The 14386-nt window shown below is 40.8% G+C and overlaps 1 protein-coding gene across 2 annotated transcripts in view; it reads left to right on the forward strand.

Annotated features, from left to right (window-relative positions):
* The window catches only part of FAM120A (family with sequence similarity 120A), a 131030-nt gene extending 119198 nt beyond the window's left edge, over positions 1–11832 (forward strand). Inside the window, exons 17-18 of one of the 2 annotated variants that reach the window (XM_054034176.1) lie at positions 5705–5801; positions 10324–11832. In XM_054034176.1, coding sequence (XP_053890151.1) covers positions 5705–5801; positions 10324–10635 — 409 coding nt within the window. In that variant the 3' untranslated portion in view covers positions 10636–11832. The remainder of the gene's footprint in view (positions 1–5704; positions 5802–10323) is intronic. The other variant, XM_054034177.1, reaches the window with a different exon arrangement.
* Positions 11833–14386: the final 2554 nt, after the last annotated feature.

Here is a 14386-nt window from a genome sequence, read left to right on the forward strand (position 1 = left end):
TGGCTTCCCAAGAACTCAGTTCAACACCAGGTATTGACACTTCAGGTATTTTTATGTGGCACATAGCAAAGCAATGCTGAGTTGACCAGACTCAAGCATGGAGGGTACCACACATCCAAAATTGCACAGAAAACTTCTTCCTTTATATACATTTACACATTACATTTACTATACACTGCATCAAGTTTTGAGATTGGCTGGGTTACTTTGTAGGAACTAATGCCTGTACACCATGCTCTGTCCACACCCTACTTACTTTTTACCTCATCTTCCATTCCAGACTTATCTTGTCCATTGTAAATGATTCCTTGGGGGTTCCACCTTTTGTTGGCTAGTGGAGGTTTCTGTCTCTTAGTTTATTGACCCATTTACCTCTCTTAGTTATACTCCTGAGGGTATTATGTGCCAAAAATTAAACATTTTTGTGCTAAAAAAATTAAAAATTCTGCACACAATATTTTAAAATTCTGCAAATTTTATTTGTCAAATAAATGTGGAGGCTCCAGCATGGCATTGGGGAGCACAGGCCACTGGCTGCACAGAAGTAGGAGATGTCTCCCTCCCCGGACACGGATTCAGCGGTGAGACTGCACCCCCAACCCTTACATAGTGCAAGGACTGGGCCTGCCCCAGAAACACCTCAGGGCCCTGTCCCGCCACTCCGTGCCAGGTGCGGGCAGTCAGGCTCAGCAAGGCAGGATCCCAGTGTGGAGGGACTTAGTGTGGGGGGATCCAGGTGTGGATTGAGAAGGTTCTATGTGGGGCAATCTTGAGTGCAGGCAGCTCAATGGGGGTTCTGGATGTGGGCAGGATCTGGATGCACAGTAATGGGACTCTGCATGGGGTTCCAAGTAAAGGTGGTTGGGGCTCAGTGGTGGGCTGGGGGAAGGGATAGAGCTTGGCAGGGAGGTCTTGGGTGTGGGGGGTCCACATGCTGGGGGAGTGGGGCTCAGTGAGGGGCGGATCTGGGTGCAGGTGGCCCATTGGGGTGGTCCAGGTGCATGGGGAGTGGGGCTTATTTGGGGGATGAGGCTCGGCGGGAGGGTCTGGGTATGAGGGGGTCTGGATGCACAGGGGTTGGGCAGACGGGGGAGCAGCTCCCTGTACAGGGATCCCTCCCCCTGCAGCTGAAGAGTGATGGATGCAGGAAAGGGCAGGGGGTGGAGTTTGCAGAGATTCCTGCAGTTGAGGGAGACATCTGGAGGTGGATTTGACCCGGACATAAATTCTGTGCATGCGCAGTGGCGCAGAATTCCCCCAGGAGTATAGTTAGTACAGACATTCTGTTTCCAGCCTGCTGATCCATTTACCTCCCTAATCCTGTCTCATGTCAAGCCAGGCCTATAGTCCACTGCTTTTGCTTTTCTTCTTTATATAAGACTATACTTTCAGGGATCATTTCTATAGTTTGTTTTATTTGCATTATATTCCTGTTTTTGTGTTTTTTGTAAGTTTATTACTCAGCAACATATTAAGACAAGAGTAGTTGTAATTATTTAGACTATTATTAATACTAATATTAGTAATAAAAGTATGAACCAGGGAATGCAAGCTTCCCTTTTATAGTATAGCTTATCAGGGTGTAATTTTACATTATAAGCTTGCTCTGCCTTTAAAACATCCTTTTGTAATTTTAACTTTGCTTTTATTTTAATTACATTATAAAAAACTGGTACAAAATTTTTTTTTTCATGTATTACCATAGGAATTTTAGATGTGGAACAGAACATAGTCCAATTAAAATAACATTCCCTGGGTCCATACCAGAAGTGGTCCATTTCAGCTGTTACACAATACTTTTTATTATCAGCATAGGCAGTTTTTACTTTACCAAAGTCTCAGCATTTCAATCGTAGTGTGCAATTTGGAGACTGTTCCCCCAGAGTGAACCCAGATGCTGGCAACTTTGTCTGTAAGATCTTACACCTGCCTATGTAAGTGTCCCCCAGCTGCAAACAGCCCTGCACATTTGGGGCTTTTCAGAGCTTGCATTGCCTTGCAGCAGTATTTGAGGAGGAAAAATATTGTGTGGGTTGAAATGCTTTTACATTTACCTTTATGGTATTGGACCCTTGTTAATTTTTTTACCCTGCACCTTCTAGTGTTATCTTTTCTGCATTAAATATATAACTTTTTTGTGGTGATAAGAAAGCAATTTTCTTGCTCCGTATCACATAAGGCTGCTTTTACTTTGTATATCATGTATTTTTTACATTACACACATTTTTAGAACACATTGACTTAATTTCGTACTTAATATTTAAACCCTTTTAGTGCCATTTCCCTTACTGTTAGGTAGTGGCCCTTACAGTAAGGGATATCTTCTTAATTTACTCCAGATGGATGGATTTTGGGTTTATTTCAGTGTTGTCACTGAGGTTACCTTACCTGTTCCAGACAAGTGTCATCCAAGTCACGGCACCACTATATGTTGGGATTTCATCTGAGACTTCTTTCCACTTGGCTTCCCAAGAACGCCATTTGACTCCAGATTTTGTCACTTAGGTATTTTTATTTGTCATGCAGGAAAGCAATACTGAGTTGATGAGACTCAAGTATACGGTGTAGGTATACAGCATACTACACATCCAAAGTTATACAAAAACATCTTCCTTTATATATATTTATACTTTACGTCGCATTTACTATACATTGCATCACATGTTTTGGGATTGGCTTGATTACTTTGTAGGAACCAATCCCTGTACACCATCCTCTCATCACACACTGTTCATATACAATTGACTTTTCCCCTCATCTTACGTTCCAGGCTTATCTTGTCTATTGTAAATGGTTCCCTGTGTGTTTCCCCCTTTCTTGGCTTGTGCAGGCATTAATAGGCATTAATTAAAAGGGGAATCTGACCCTATCCGTAGAATGAGTTCAATATCCCGATGTAAGCTAAATATAGTACTTCTGATTACAACACTGTCTGTGGAAGAGTTCTGGTGATGTATATTGCCACAGTCAAGGGGGAGGGGATCCAAGAACAGAATATCAGTGCATATAATTATGATATGTAGTGGCCAGGGCATTACCATTAGTTCTTTGAAGGCACCCTCACATAGACAAGCAGATGCACAGTGGGTAAGTGATTCACTTCACTCATTTGCATTGGAGAGGAGCCCTTCTATTTTCTGGGTACTAGAAGAAGCAAATGCACAATCACTAGCACCCAGACACCTATAATCAGGATGCTAAACTGGCATCCTTAATAGGGATCTCACTGTGTCTGGGGAAGCAGTCAAATTGCTGCAAGGATATAATCATTTCCAGCAATACCTAGATGGAAAAGAGATGTAGAGACACACTCTGGTGGTAGCTTGCTAGAGGGAAGATGAACTAAAGATGCTATGTTTGGGTAGGCAGTTTATTTTGGGAGACTTGTTACCACCTCCAAAAGCTGAAATGCTTTGCAATGTCAGACCTGCTCTCCTGTAGCCAAATCATAATGGAAGCTCACCTCTCTGTATCTGGAGCTACTAAAAATGGATCATTCAGAGGGGGAAAAATGCCATTGACCGGAAAGTGGCAGTCCCCATAAAGGGCTGACAGGAAATACACACTTGTGTCAGAGTCCTCTCAAAACAGGTGTTTGAATGATTGAGGACTTCATCTGTGGACTTGATTTTCTACCAAACAGCAAAAGTTACTCTGCACTGAAGACAGGGACATCATTGTCCATGCTTTGTCACTTAATGCAGCTCACTTTCTCATCTCTTCTCTTTTAACAGAGGACAGATCACGTCCTGGCTTACCTTCATTGTTCTCTCTTGACTCCATGCAACTTAATTCTCAAATGGCTTCTCTACGCAATCCACTGATTTTCAGTCTTCTCCATACCATTAAGTGTGACCAACACACTTTCTTTAACTTTGATCCATCATTATCCAATGAGATGTGAAATCTGAATTGCAAAAACCTATTTTTCAACTATCTAGAGGGCAGTCACTTCATCCTAAATATAATTAGTAAATGGGATGGGTCTGTCTTGTTTTCTTTGTAAATTGATTGAAAAATGCATACCAGATTAAAATAAGAGTAGTCAGATGTGTAAAGTATTATTTCCTCTTTTGGTTTCCTTCTAATTCCATTTTTTATTACTTATTATTGCATTGTGGGTGTGCATACGGAGACTGGGGTTGGCACTTGAAGTGAGCTAATCTAAATTAGACATAACACAGCAAAAATGACAACGAATTGTAGGAGTAGAATAAGTGGAAACATTGGACCGGAACTTGGCTCCTCCTTTAATTGCTTTGTCCCACTCTGGCACCACAAAGCAGCCTTAAAGCTAGCAAAATCAGCTACTTGGAGACTCCCCTGGCATAGGGGCATCCTCAGGTTGTGTAGAGCCAGCTATGCGGAAAAGGAGGCATGGATGGCGAGCTGCAGAAATCACCAGTTGCTGGAATGGCTCAGTGGGGGATGGTGCAGCCAGCAGAGCATAGAACAGCCCTGACTGAGACTGCTCTAACCTCCTAGGGAGGTTGTGGAAGCTCCTTGGCCAGGGGTTTTCTAAAGGAGGCTGAAAAGCCATCTGTCTTAAATGGGTTAGACCCAACAAATGCTGCATCTTGGCAGGGGGTTAGACAAGATGACCCTTGTGGTCTCGTCTAACCCTATAGTTCTTTGATTCTAAGTTGCTCCTGTGGACCTGATCAGCCCCTGGCTGTCCTATTTCTCATTCCTGTTCTGGGCCAGGCCTCAGGCTCTGGCCCATTGGTTTTGATATACATACTTGGAGTAAAGTCAGGAGCAGCCTGTTGCTGTTAGATTCCAATACTGACAATGAAAGCTAATTTATAAGTGGAAGAAAAAAAGCTCCTGACATTGTGGGTAGAGTACATTAAGGTTTTTGTATGTAATTGCTTACTGTAAAGCATACATTTGGGGTGTACGTGGGTCTTCCACCCCGGGAACCTGGGTCCAAAATTTGTAATGAAGGGCAAATTAAAATCTGTGCGGATCTCATCTAATCCTCATTTAGATAACTTGAAACCCTACTATATGATTTGGTGTGACTGGAGCTCTGCTTAAGAGTGTCCCAAAGCTATAAATCATAATTAACAGAGTGTAGCAGAACTGTGTTGATAAGCTTGTACAGTGTCTGCCTGGACTAGGTGTGGTTCAAGCGACTCCGTCCCTTTCATAAGCACTTCAATCACTGACCAACTTTAATATTGCAGCAGCTTTGCATTGTTGAATTACATTTTTATGTGAATTCTCTTGAGTTACACATTGTGGGTGGAAAGTATTATTCAGTGGAAAGAATGGTCTTATTAATATAAATAAATAGTTCAGAATGGCTGTCTTTTGCCAGGCTTTTAGTATATATGCTAGCCACTGATGGAAAATTGGTATGTATTTTAAAGGAATTTTAAGGATAACTTGATGGGAATTTCCATAGAGTTTGAAAGTACTTCTCCATTGCTTGTTTTGAAGTGAAATTGTGAAATAGCCATTTTATTGCTAGGAAAACAAGATTTTAGAAGCAGCAATCATAGACTTTACACTCTCACAAGTAATAAAATCTTAAAACACTGAATGATTAATCAGGTTGTTTCTTGGGATGGGGAGGGAGTGAAACTTTTCTATAATAATTAGATGGCATTAGCAAAAAAAACCCTTTTCTATTTAGTTTAAGGTATTTTTAAACAAAGTTTAAATGCATTTGTTGTTTGTTTTTCTTTAATACACATAGGCGTCCTAGAGGAGTTATTTCCACTCCAGTGATAAGAACATTTGGAAGAGGTGGAAGGTACTATGGGAGAGGTTATAAAAACCAGGGAGCAATTCAGGTAATAAAGTGGTGTGATTTACTTCCATAACTCTGGTTTACAGGCTAGTGTGGTCACAGGCTCCCTAGACCAGCAGGAGTTGCTGACAGCTCTTGGGAGAAGGGCAGGATAGAGTGCTTCTTGTACAGTAACTCCTCACTTAAAGTCGTCCTGTTTAATGTTGTTCTGTTGCTGATCAGTTAGGGAACATGCTCGTTTAAAGTTGTGCAATGCTCCCTTCTAACGTCTGTATGGCAGCCACCTGCTTTGTCCACTGCTTGCAGGAAGAACAGCTCCCCTTGCAGCTAGCTGGTGGGGGCTTGTAACCAGGGTGGACCGGCAGCCCCCCTGTCAGCTCCCCACTCCCTTAAGTTCCCTGTGCTGCAGCCGCCCAGCAGGCAGGCAATCAGCAGTTGAGCTGTCCCTCCCCCAACTGCCATGTGCTGCTCCTGCCCTCTGCCTTGGAGTTGCTCCCCGAGCCTCCTGCTTGCTGTGCAGGGGAGGGGGAAAGGGGGGGCCTAATGTCAGGCTGTCCCCCTCCCCCCTGCTCTTGCATCCCACTTACCCCTTCTTCATATAGAGCAGGGAGGAGGTACGGACAGGGAGAGCTTGGGGCAGCAGCTGGCTGTCTCAACTTCCTGATCCACTTAAAAAGACAATGCACTTAAGAGTGGGTCAGCTTACTTAAAGGGGCAGTGTGCATCTCTCTCTCTCTCCCACACACAAGGTGTGTCTCTGTCTGCTATGCTTTCTCCCCTCCCCTCCATTCCTGCTGCCTTGTAGAGTGTGAGAGGCTACATTAACAACAATGTGTTAACCCTTGAGGACTCAGCCCGAGTGCTAGTTCATTCTCTGGGAAATATCCCACCCTCTTCCATCCTCTAACTTCACCACCTCAACCAAGCTTCACAATCATCATAGCTGTGAACAGTATTAAATTGTTTGTTTAAAACTTATACTGTGTGTATATCTATATAATATTTAGATTTTTGTCTGGTGAAAAAAATTTCCCTGGAACCTAACCCCCCTCTATTTACATTAATTCTTATGGGGAAATTGGATTCGCTTAACATCGTTTCACTTAAAGTCACATTTTTCAGGAACATAACTGCAACTTTAAGCGAAGAGTTACTGTAGTTACCATGGTGTATATGCTGGTCACTGAAACAATAAGCTATATGGATAGTGATGACAGTTCTCCCAGTGTTCCATCTCATTCAGAAGCAAGCTTTAGTTATCTGATTAGAGGAGAAAAATGCACCCTGCTATGAAGAATATGCCTAGGCCCCATGTGGACAATCCTGATCATCTGAAGGGGAGGGATATGGGACCTTAACTGAAATCAGTGAGCAAACACTAAGGAGAAATATGAATTGAAACAAATTGGTATTTTACATTCCCCACGGCGAACTCCCCCAGTTTTTGTTCACTTTCATTCTGGTCCCACAATTCCTTAAAAAAAAAAAAAATACAACAAACCAAAAGGTAATGCTAGGATTCTACCTCTAGAGTACTCACTGTAAATACTAATAGGATATTATGGAACAGCCTCTGTCCCATGTGAGCACAAAGTCCCATCTTTTGGTAATGGTACAAAGAGTCCATAAATCACAGCTTCTACCTTTTCCATGATTCTTTGAAATCATGTAACTGAAGCAAATTGGTGTTACACATATAATGCCAATTTGTTTCAGCTTCACATTTCCCCCTGTTTTGCTCAGTCTTTCTTTCCAGCTGCTCAGCACTTTTGCAAGTTAAATGAGTCCCAGGGGAGATGGATTAGTGGGCAGCTAGTAGACGAGGTGGACAAAAGTACATGATAAATATATCATGTGGCTCTGCGTTGTCACATGGATAGTAGCAGATAGGAGTTGGTCGGGTGGGGTGCTAACAGCTAGAGGAGTGCTCTCTTGTGAGAGATGAGGGAACTCTGAATTTCAAGTAAAACTCTTTTCAAGTTTTCTAGATATAAAAATTCAAGCTTGTTCTATTTATTTCTTTGTAGTTATTGCATCCTATTTTTCTTGTCAACGTTTGTGGAAATTGATCTAAATTTCAGTGTGTGTGTGACATCTGGTGTTAATTTCTGTATTTTTAAAGCTTTAATTCTCATTCCCAGCACCCCAATGTAAGATATTCTGCTGGAATTCTGTACTGAATTTACAGGCCTGGAAACAGAGGGCCTCTGTTTACCGATAGGACCAATATAGTATGTGCACAGCAGTCCAAGTTTGCTAGTGTCATAAGTCTCTTTCCCAGGGAATACCTTTGAGATTGAGAGGGTAGACCAGTCTCCATGGTATGTCAGTCTTTGGGTATCAGACAGCACTTAAAAGCAAGGAAAAGGATGTCGTAAGGAAATGAATATTGTAAATCTTCCACTGCAGATATAGGGCCAGATTTTTATACCCTTCCTTATAATTAATCATGTTTATTATGGTAGTGTGTAAGGGCCAACCAAGAATGGGGCCGCATTATGCTAAACACCACACAAATACTTCAGTAGGTGGTCCCCACCCCAAAGACTTTACAATCTAAGTAGACAAGACAGACATAAGGTGGGGAAAGAGGTAGATCACATAAGCAGAATGAACAATGTGATGGCTGCAAATGTCATGTTAGTTCCAGTTATTTTTTTGAGGGGTAGGTATAGTTAGGAGGGGTTCAGCTAAATGAAAAGAAAAAGAAAAAGGGGGATAGGAACAGGGCAGGGGAGCAGAGGGTAAGAGGGGCAGATGGGCAGTGAAGCTAAGATGTGAAGGCTGAGAGAGGAGCGGGAAGGTTGGAGCAAACAGCCAGTCAGCACAAAGCAGAGCAAGTACCCACAATAAGTAGCATCTTGCCCCTCAAAGAGTTCCAGTGACTTAATTGAGACGACTTGTAAAGTAAGGTGCTACTCAGCAGGAGTGGAGGAGACAAGTTGCTGGTCTATAATGAATACATTCTTAAGATGTATAAAGAAATATATATTTTGTCACAGGATAACACCCTTAACTCTGACTCGAAATAAATGCTGTGCTTTCTTAGTAGTTTCAAAATATCAACACAGCAAAAAACAACCTAAATAGGACACCTAAAAAGAATATGTGACCATTGGTGACACAATATTGATCAGCCTCAAATGCAAGGCTACATAACGTACATAAGTTCACTTCGTAGTGATATTATACACTTTCCTAGCAAACCACCTATTCAACACTAATATTAAGGGACAGCAATTTGAATATTTTACCAAATAAAAAAACAGCAATTCAGAAATACCTTAACTAATATTTCCCATAGTTAAAGTTAAGATTGTTGTTGTGAAATTGGGGGCTGTATAAGATTTACACCATGTCCTTAATGTATTCATTTACTTGCTTTTTTGCTTTAATCTACTCCTGTATCTGAGGACACTGGGGAGAACAGCTAGTGTGCTTTAGCAGGGTCCACATGGACACTTAGTGCCTGGCAAGCTAGTGCGGGGTAGATTTATGCTCCATTTTGCCACAAACTGGAGTGTGTTCATGTAGAAAAACCCTACGTGTTTTGTGTTTGTAATAATGTGAAAAGTTGTCATTTAGCAATCTAAATTTTAAAAAACCCCGAAGTTTTATTGTCATGTGTTTTGGAATTGTATGGTTTATTATTGCAGCTAATGAAAAGTTAAATGTAGTTTTAGTTCTCAAGCCCTATAAGTCTACATTTTCAGTATTAGCTTTATGGCTTTATTTCATCTGTAGTATGTTTTCTGAGTATTTATTGTGCATTTTGTATATAAGTCACTTTCATGGGCTCTCTCTTACATATGCACAGTATATGGTATTACATGACACTACTCGTACCTTTGTTAAAAAATATTTTATATTGTATTTGAGAAGTAGTATGTGATCATATCATTAGACTACATTGCGTGCAAATGAGTTAACGTTGTGTGCTAAATCTTAATTTTGGCATTTCCTGACTCTTGTTTACTTAGTTATACAGTCCAAACAGTGTAATTATTTCACCTGGTGCAAAGTGCAACTTCCCATGGGCATGTCAGAAAACTGGGCTGAGCTAAAAGGTGTTCACATTAATTTTCCTTTAAGGACTGAAATTCTTTGAATTATGGTAATCATAATTATGGTAGCCAGCTCTGCCATTTTTAGCTCTTGGTCATAAAAAGCCAATTCTGTAACTGGTTAATTTAAAAAAAAAAAAAAAAGTTGGTTTCTTTACTGCATAAGCCAGGAGAAGCCCAGATATATTGTCTCTGTTATTCCCGTAAGGTGAAATTGGCATTAGATGCTTTGTTTGACCTTGTGCACCCCTTCCACAGTGAGGTAAATTTTCCATGTCTGTAGATTGAAATGTTCAGTCTTTAAATCCGTGCTACTCTGGGAATTTAGTATGGTATGCTAACTCTTGTTACAACAGTAGATTGTGTTTTGAATATTCCAAGTTAACCTGTAATAGTTCTGTCTGTGTCCTACAGCACACTATCGGAAGTGGTGTCACGATAATCAGTTACAAATGTACAATGGTAGCTTCTTTAATAATGTATTTTCTTCTTTTAAATTAGGGGAAACCTCCTTATGCTGCTTCAGCAGAAGAAGTGGCCAAAGAACTTAAGTCAAAATCAGAGGAATCTAAATCCTCAATTGTGTCTTCAGATGGATCCCTGGCTGAAAATGGAGTAGTGAATGAGGAGAAGCCAGCTTCCCAGATGAATGGGAATACAGGAGACGTCAGGGGTTCCAACCAGTCTGAAAGTGCCTTGAGTAATGACTCTAAAATGTGCAATACAAATCCTCACTTAAATGCACTAAATGCAGACAGTGTTTGCCATAAAGATGATACTCTTGAGGCTGCTGTCTTAAAAAAAGAAGAGTAAACTTATTTTTTATAGAGGGTGAAGGATGTTGGGAAGGGTCAGGATTAGGAATATCTGGAAAGAAAGAGAGCCTACAGTTACGTACATTTTTTCCTTTCCGTAAGAGAAAAATGAGGACTTTGGAAATTCGGATCCCTCTTTGATGTCAGAGATTTAAACAACACATTTTTAGTTTTAACCAGTTGTAGTCAAAATGCTACAATAAAACAAAAAAGAAAGAGAATGAAGAGCATTTGACTCCCGCACTTAAAATGAAGTATACATAAAGTTTAAACTGGTTATGACAAAAGCTTGTAGTTTTGTTTCTTGAAATATAAGGAAAACAAATTTTGGCAGTCTTTAAGTATATATAGCTTAAAATATAATTTTTAGTACTTGGCACCATATGTATGCCATTATATTTGATTTTGCATTACTGTGTCACAATAAAGCTTTCTTTAAGGCTTTGATTTCATGATTATGGGGGAAAAAAGGCACAACCACAGTTTTTCTTTCTTAAATTTCATCACTGTTGATGTGGTTCTTTTGTGTTAAAATGTGCAAACTATCGAAACTAAAAATTATAGAGTAATATTGCAGTTCTGCTGATTTTAAATATACATCATACATACTTTACAAGGAAGTTAAATGGAGATAAACTTGAAATCATAGAAGATACAAATGACCTTTCAAAATAAACACAATGTGTTCTGAAACTTTTTGTGACTAATACCATGCATCCGTGATCAATGAACTATGTGGTTTTGAATCAGACGTAGACCATTAGTACTACTATTTGAGCTAAACTTCTGCATGGTTCATGATTTTTAAAGTGTGTAGTTAATATTATGCATGTTATTGTCCTCTTTCTTCCATTCTTACAAGTACTGTGCCCATTTGCAAAACAAAAAGCTAATAATCAGTAATAGTCCTATAAAAGATGTTAACTATGTTTAGTCATTGACTGATCTTGCTCTAACCTTAAAATTTTGTGATTATTGACCTCTGTTGCATTTATTCTAAAACTTAAAAAAAAAAATTATCTAGCCGTTTTTTGAATATCAACGTTACCCTGGTGTACTCATTGCTGTATGCATTATTGTTCTCTGTTGCTGTTTTATGCCTTCATATTAGCAAATATGAAATTCTGTGAAAAACAAAAAAAACAAAAAAAGCTTTGATCTTCAAAAAATACCCCCTTCTGTAGCAGGAAACAAATGGCTTGTTCTTGAGAACTTTCCCATCAAGAATTTAGTATAAGCAAATATACCTGTATCATTTTGATGTTTTTGTTAGTGTTTCCAAACTTAATGTACTTCAAAATCAGAATCATTTCTTTATATTCGTTTTCATATAATTCTCCTGATGCTCTTCATCACACATTAGTGATCAGAAATGAGGTGTAATTCCCCATTCCCTGCCCGCAAGAGCTAAGTAGGTATCTTAATGTAAGTTGAAGGGAGTTCTGCCCCAACTCATGGATTGTGCAAGAATGAACTACTGTTGGGTTTGATTGGTTGTAGATGGATTGTGGTGTGGTGTATTTGAAGGCTATTGAATGCAACTTACAATGCTTAATAAAAATCTTTATTCTTTTAGTATAAAATAATGTATGCCTTTTTTATTGTCATATAGACCTTTAATTAAACATATTGTGAATAAGTTTTCCTGTGCACAAATAAGCTGGTTGTTAGTGAATGACATGATCTCCTACTAGCAGGTAGAGACAGGAAGCAAAGCATTTTGTCATCATCCTTATGTAGGGGGATGTCGCCCTTGATGAGAACAATGCTCAGTCCTAGTCGTTTTGTTGAACAATGCAGGTTTCATGACTTGGTTAGTAAGTTGCAAGTGTTCAGCTTAACTGTTGAGGGCAGCTACAAAAATATAATTGGTTTGGGGGGGGAGGGAAGGAATATTTTCTCTGAAATATGACATAAGTTAGTCACCAAGGCCTCCAATTCAAGGCCCTGCTGGCAGAGAGAATTAAAAATGCAGTAAATAATTATTGTTGTGGTTACTTCAGAAACTACTGTATTTTTGTATTCGCAAAAATGGATGAAACATTGAAAAGCAGAATTTCAGAAGCGAAGGTGCTAGAATCTTCCCAAGGAGAAGCTTTTATTCTCAAAAGAAATGGTGCCCTATGCCCTGTTCTGGTTCTCTGCAAATTGAACAAATAATGAAGGAAAATCAAATGCCATGTGGCTTATCTGGCAAACATAATCTCTTCTCTCAGCTCTCAGAATTGATTTGGGTTCCTTGCTCTTCAGGATGCCTCACTAGCTGTGTTTTTTGCCTTATGGAGAGGCTCACGATGAGCAGCAGCCACTGCCAATACAATGTTAGGGTGAAAGCAGTACCCTGGATATTCACCAAGTGCTCATTAGGGCTTGCCTGCACAGGAAATGTTTCCAGTTACATGGTATAGTTATACCACTATAATGCCCTGTGCAGGTACTCATATTCCAGAATGAGAGGTTCCTCTTGGTTTAGCTTAAACCCCTGGCCAGAGCAACATAAGCTAACCCAAAAAAGGCACCCTAATTCTGGAATAAGAACATCTACATGGGGTTACACCAGTATAACCATAAATTGACCCCTTAGCTTATACCACTATAACTTTCCAGCACAGACAAACCCTTAGTGGCTGCTGCTTCTCTCCAAAACAGATCTATTGTTTTATTGTCTTATATGAGCGCCTAGAGGCCCTGATAGAGCTTGATACACATTGTAGGTGACAGGCCCTGCCTTGAGGATTTCACAGTCTGAATAGACAACACTTATGCAGGTGAGATAAGGGAAGTATTCTCCCAGTTTTAGAGTTGACCATGCCCAGCTTACACACACAGAGGTGTTAAATCCTGTCTTAAAACTAAGGCTACGTCTACACTATGGACCTTGTAGCGGCACAGGTGTACTGCTGCAGCTGCACCGCTATAAGGTCTTCCGTATAGCTGCTCTATACCGGCGGGAGAGCTCTCTCCTGCCCAGCATAATTAAACCATCCCCAATGAGTGGCGGTAGCTATGTCAACAGGAGAGTGTCTCCCGCCAACATAGCGCTGTGAGTGAAACTTACATCAGTCCGAGGTGTTTTGGTTTTTTTCATACCCCTGACTGACAAAAATTTTGCCAGCAGACGTGCTAGTGTAGACAAAGCCTTAGTAATGTTTTTAAAATGTGTTAATTAAAGCACTTGGCTAACAGTTTCAAAGTCAGCCATTTTCCTAGTCTAGGCAGGGTATAGATAAGACAGGATTGGCAACCTTTGGCACACAGCCCACCAGAGTAAGTCCCCTGGTGGGCCAGGCCGGTTTGTTTACCTGCTGTGTCCGCAGGTTCGGACGATCGCGGCTCCCATGCTGCTCCAGGCCCATGGGGGCTGCAGGAAGTGGCGGACAGCACATCCCTCGGCCCATGCCGCTTCCTGCAGCCCCCATTGGCCAGTGGGAGTCGCGAACGGCCAAATCTGCAGACACAGCAGATAAACAAACCGGCCCGGCCCACCAAGGGGCTTATCCTGGTGAGCCACGTGCCAAAGGTTGCCGATCCCTGATATAAGACCTGGAACTGTATCATAGCCCTATTGTGATGCATCTGTACCACAGCGAACAAATTCCCAGCAGCTCTGCTCAGAGCTCAAGTATTCAGGCTACTGACCATTGGATTTTATTGGCAATCCTCCCTTCACCATTGTCCTGTCCCGTATTTCTGCTGGCAGTCCGTATACCCATTGTCCTGTCCCTCCTTATTTCTCCCTGCTGGCAGTC

Source organism: Malaclemys terrapin, chromosome 7 (assembly GCF_027887155.1).
Source record: "Malaclemys terrapin pileata isolate rMalTer1 chromosome 7, rMalTer1.hap1, whole genome shotgun sequence".
In the NCBI taxonomy this organism is placed as follows: domain Eukaryota; kingdom Metazoa; phylum Chordata; order Testudines; family Emydidae; genus Malaclemys; species Malaclemys terrapin.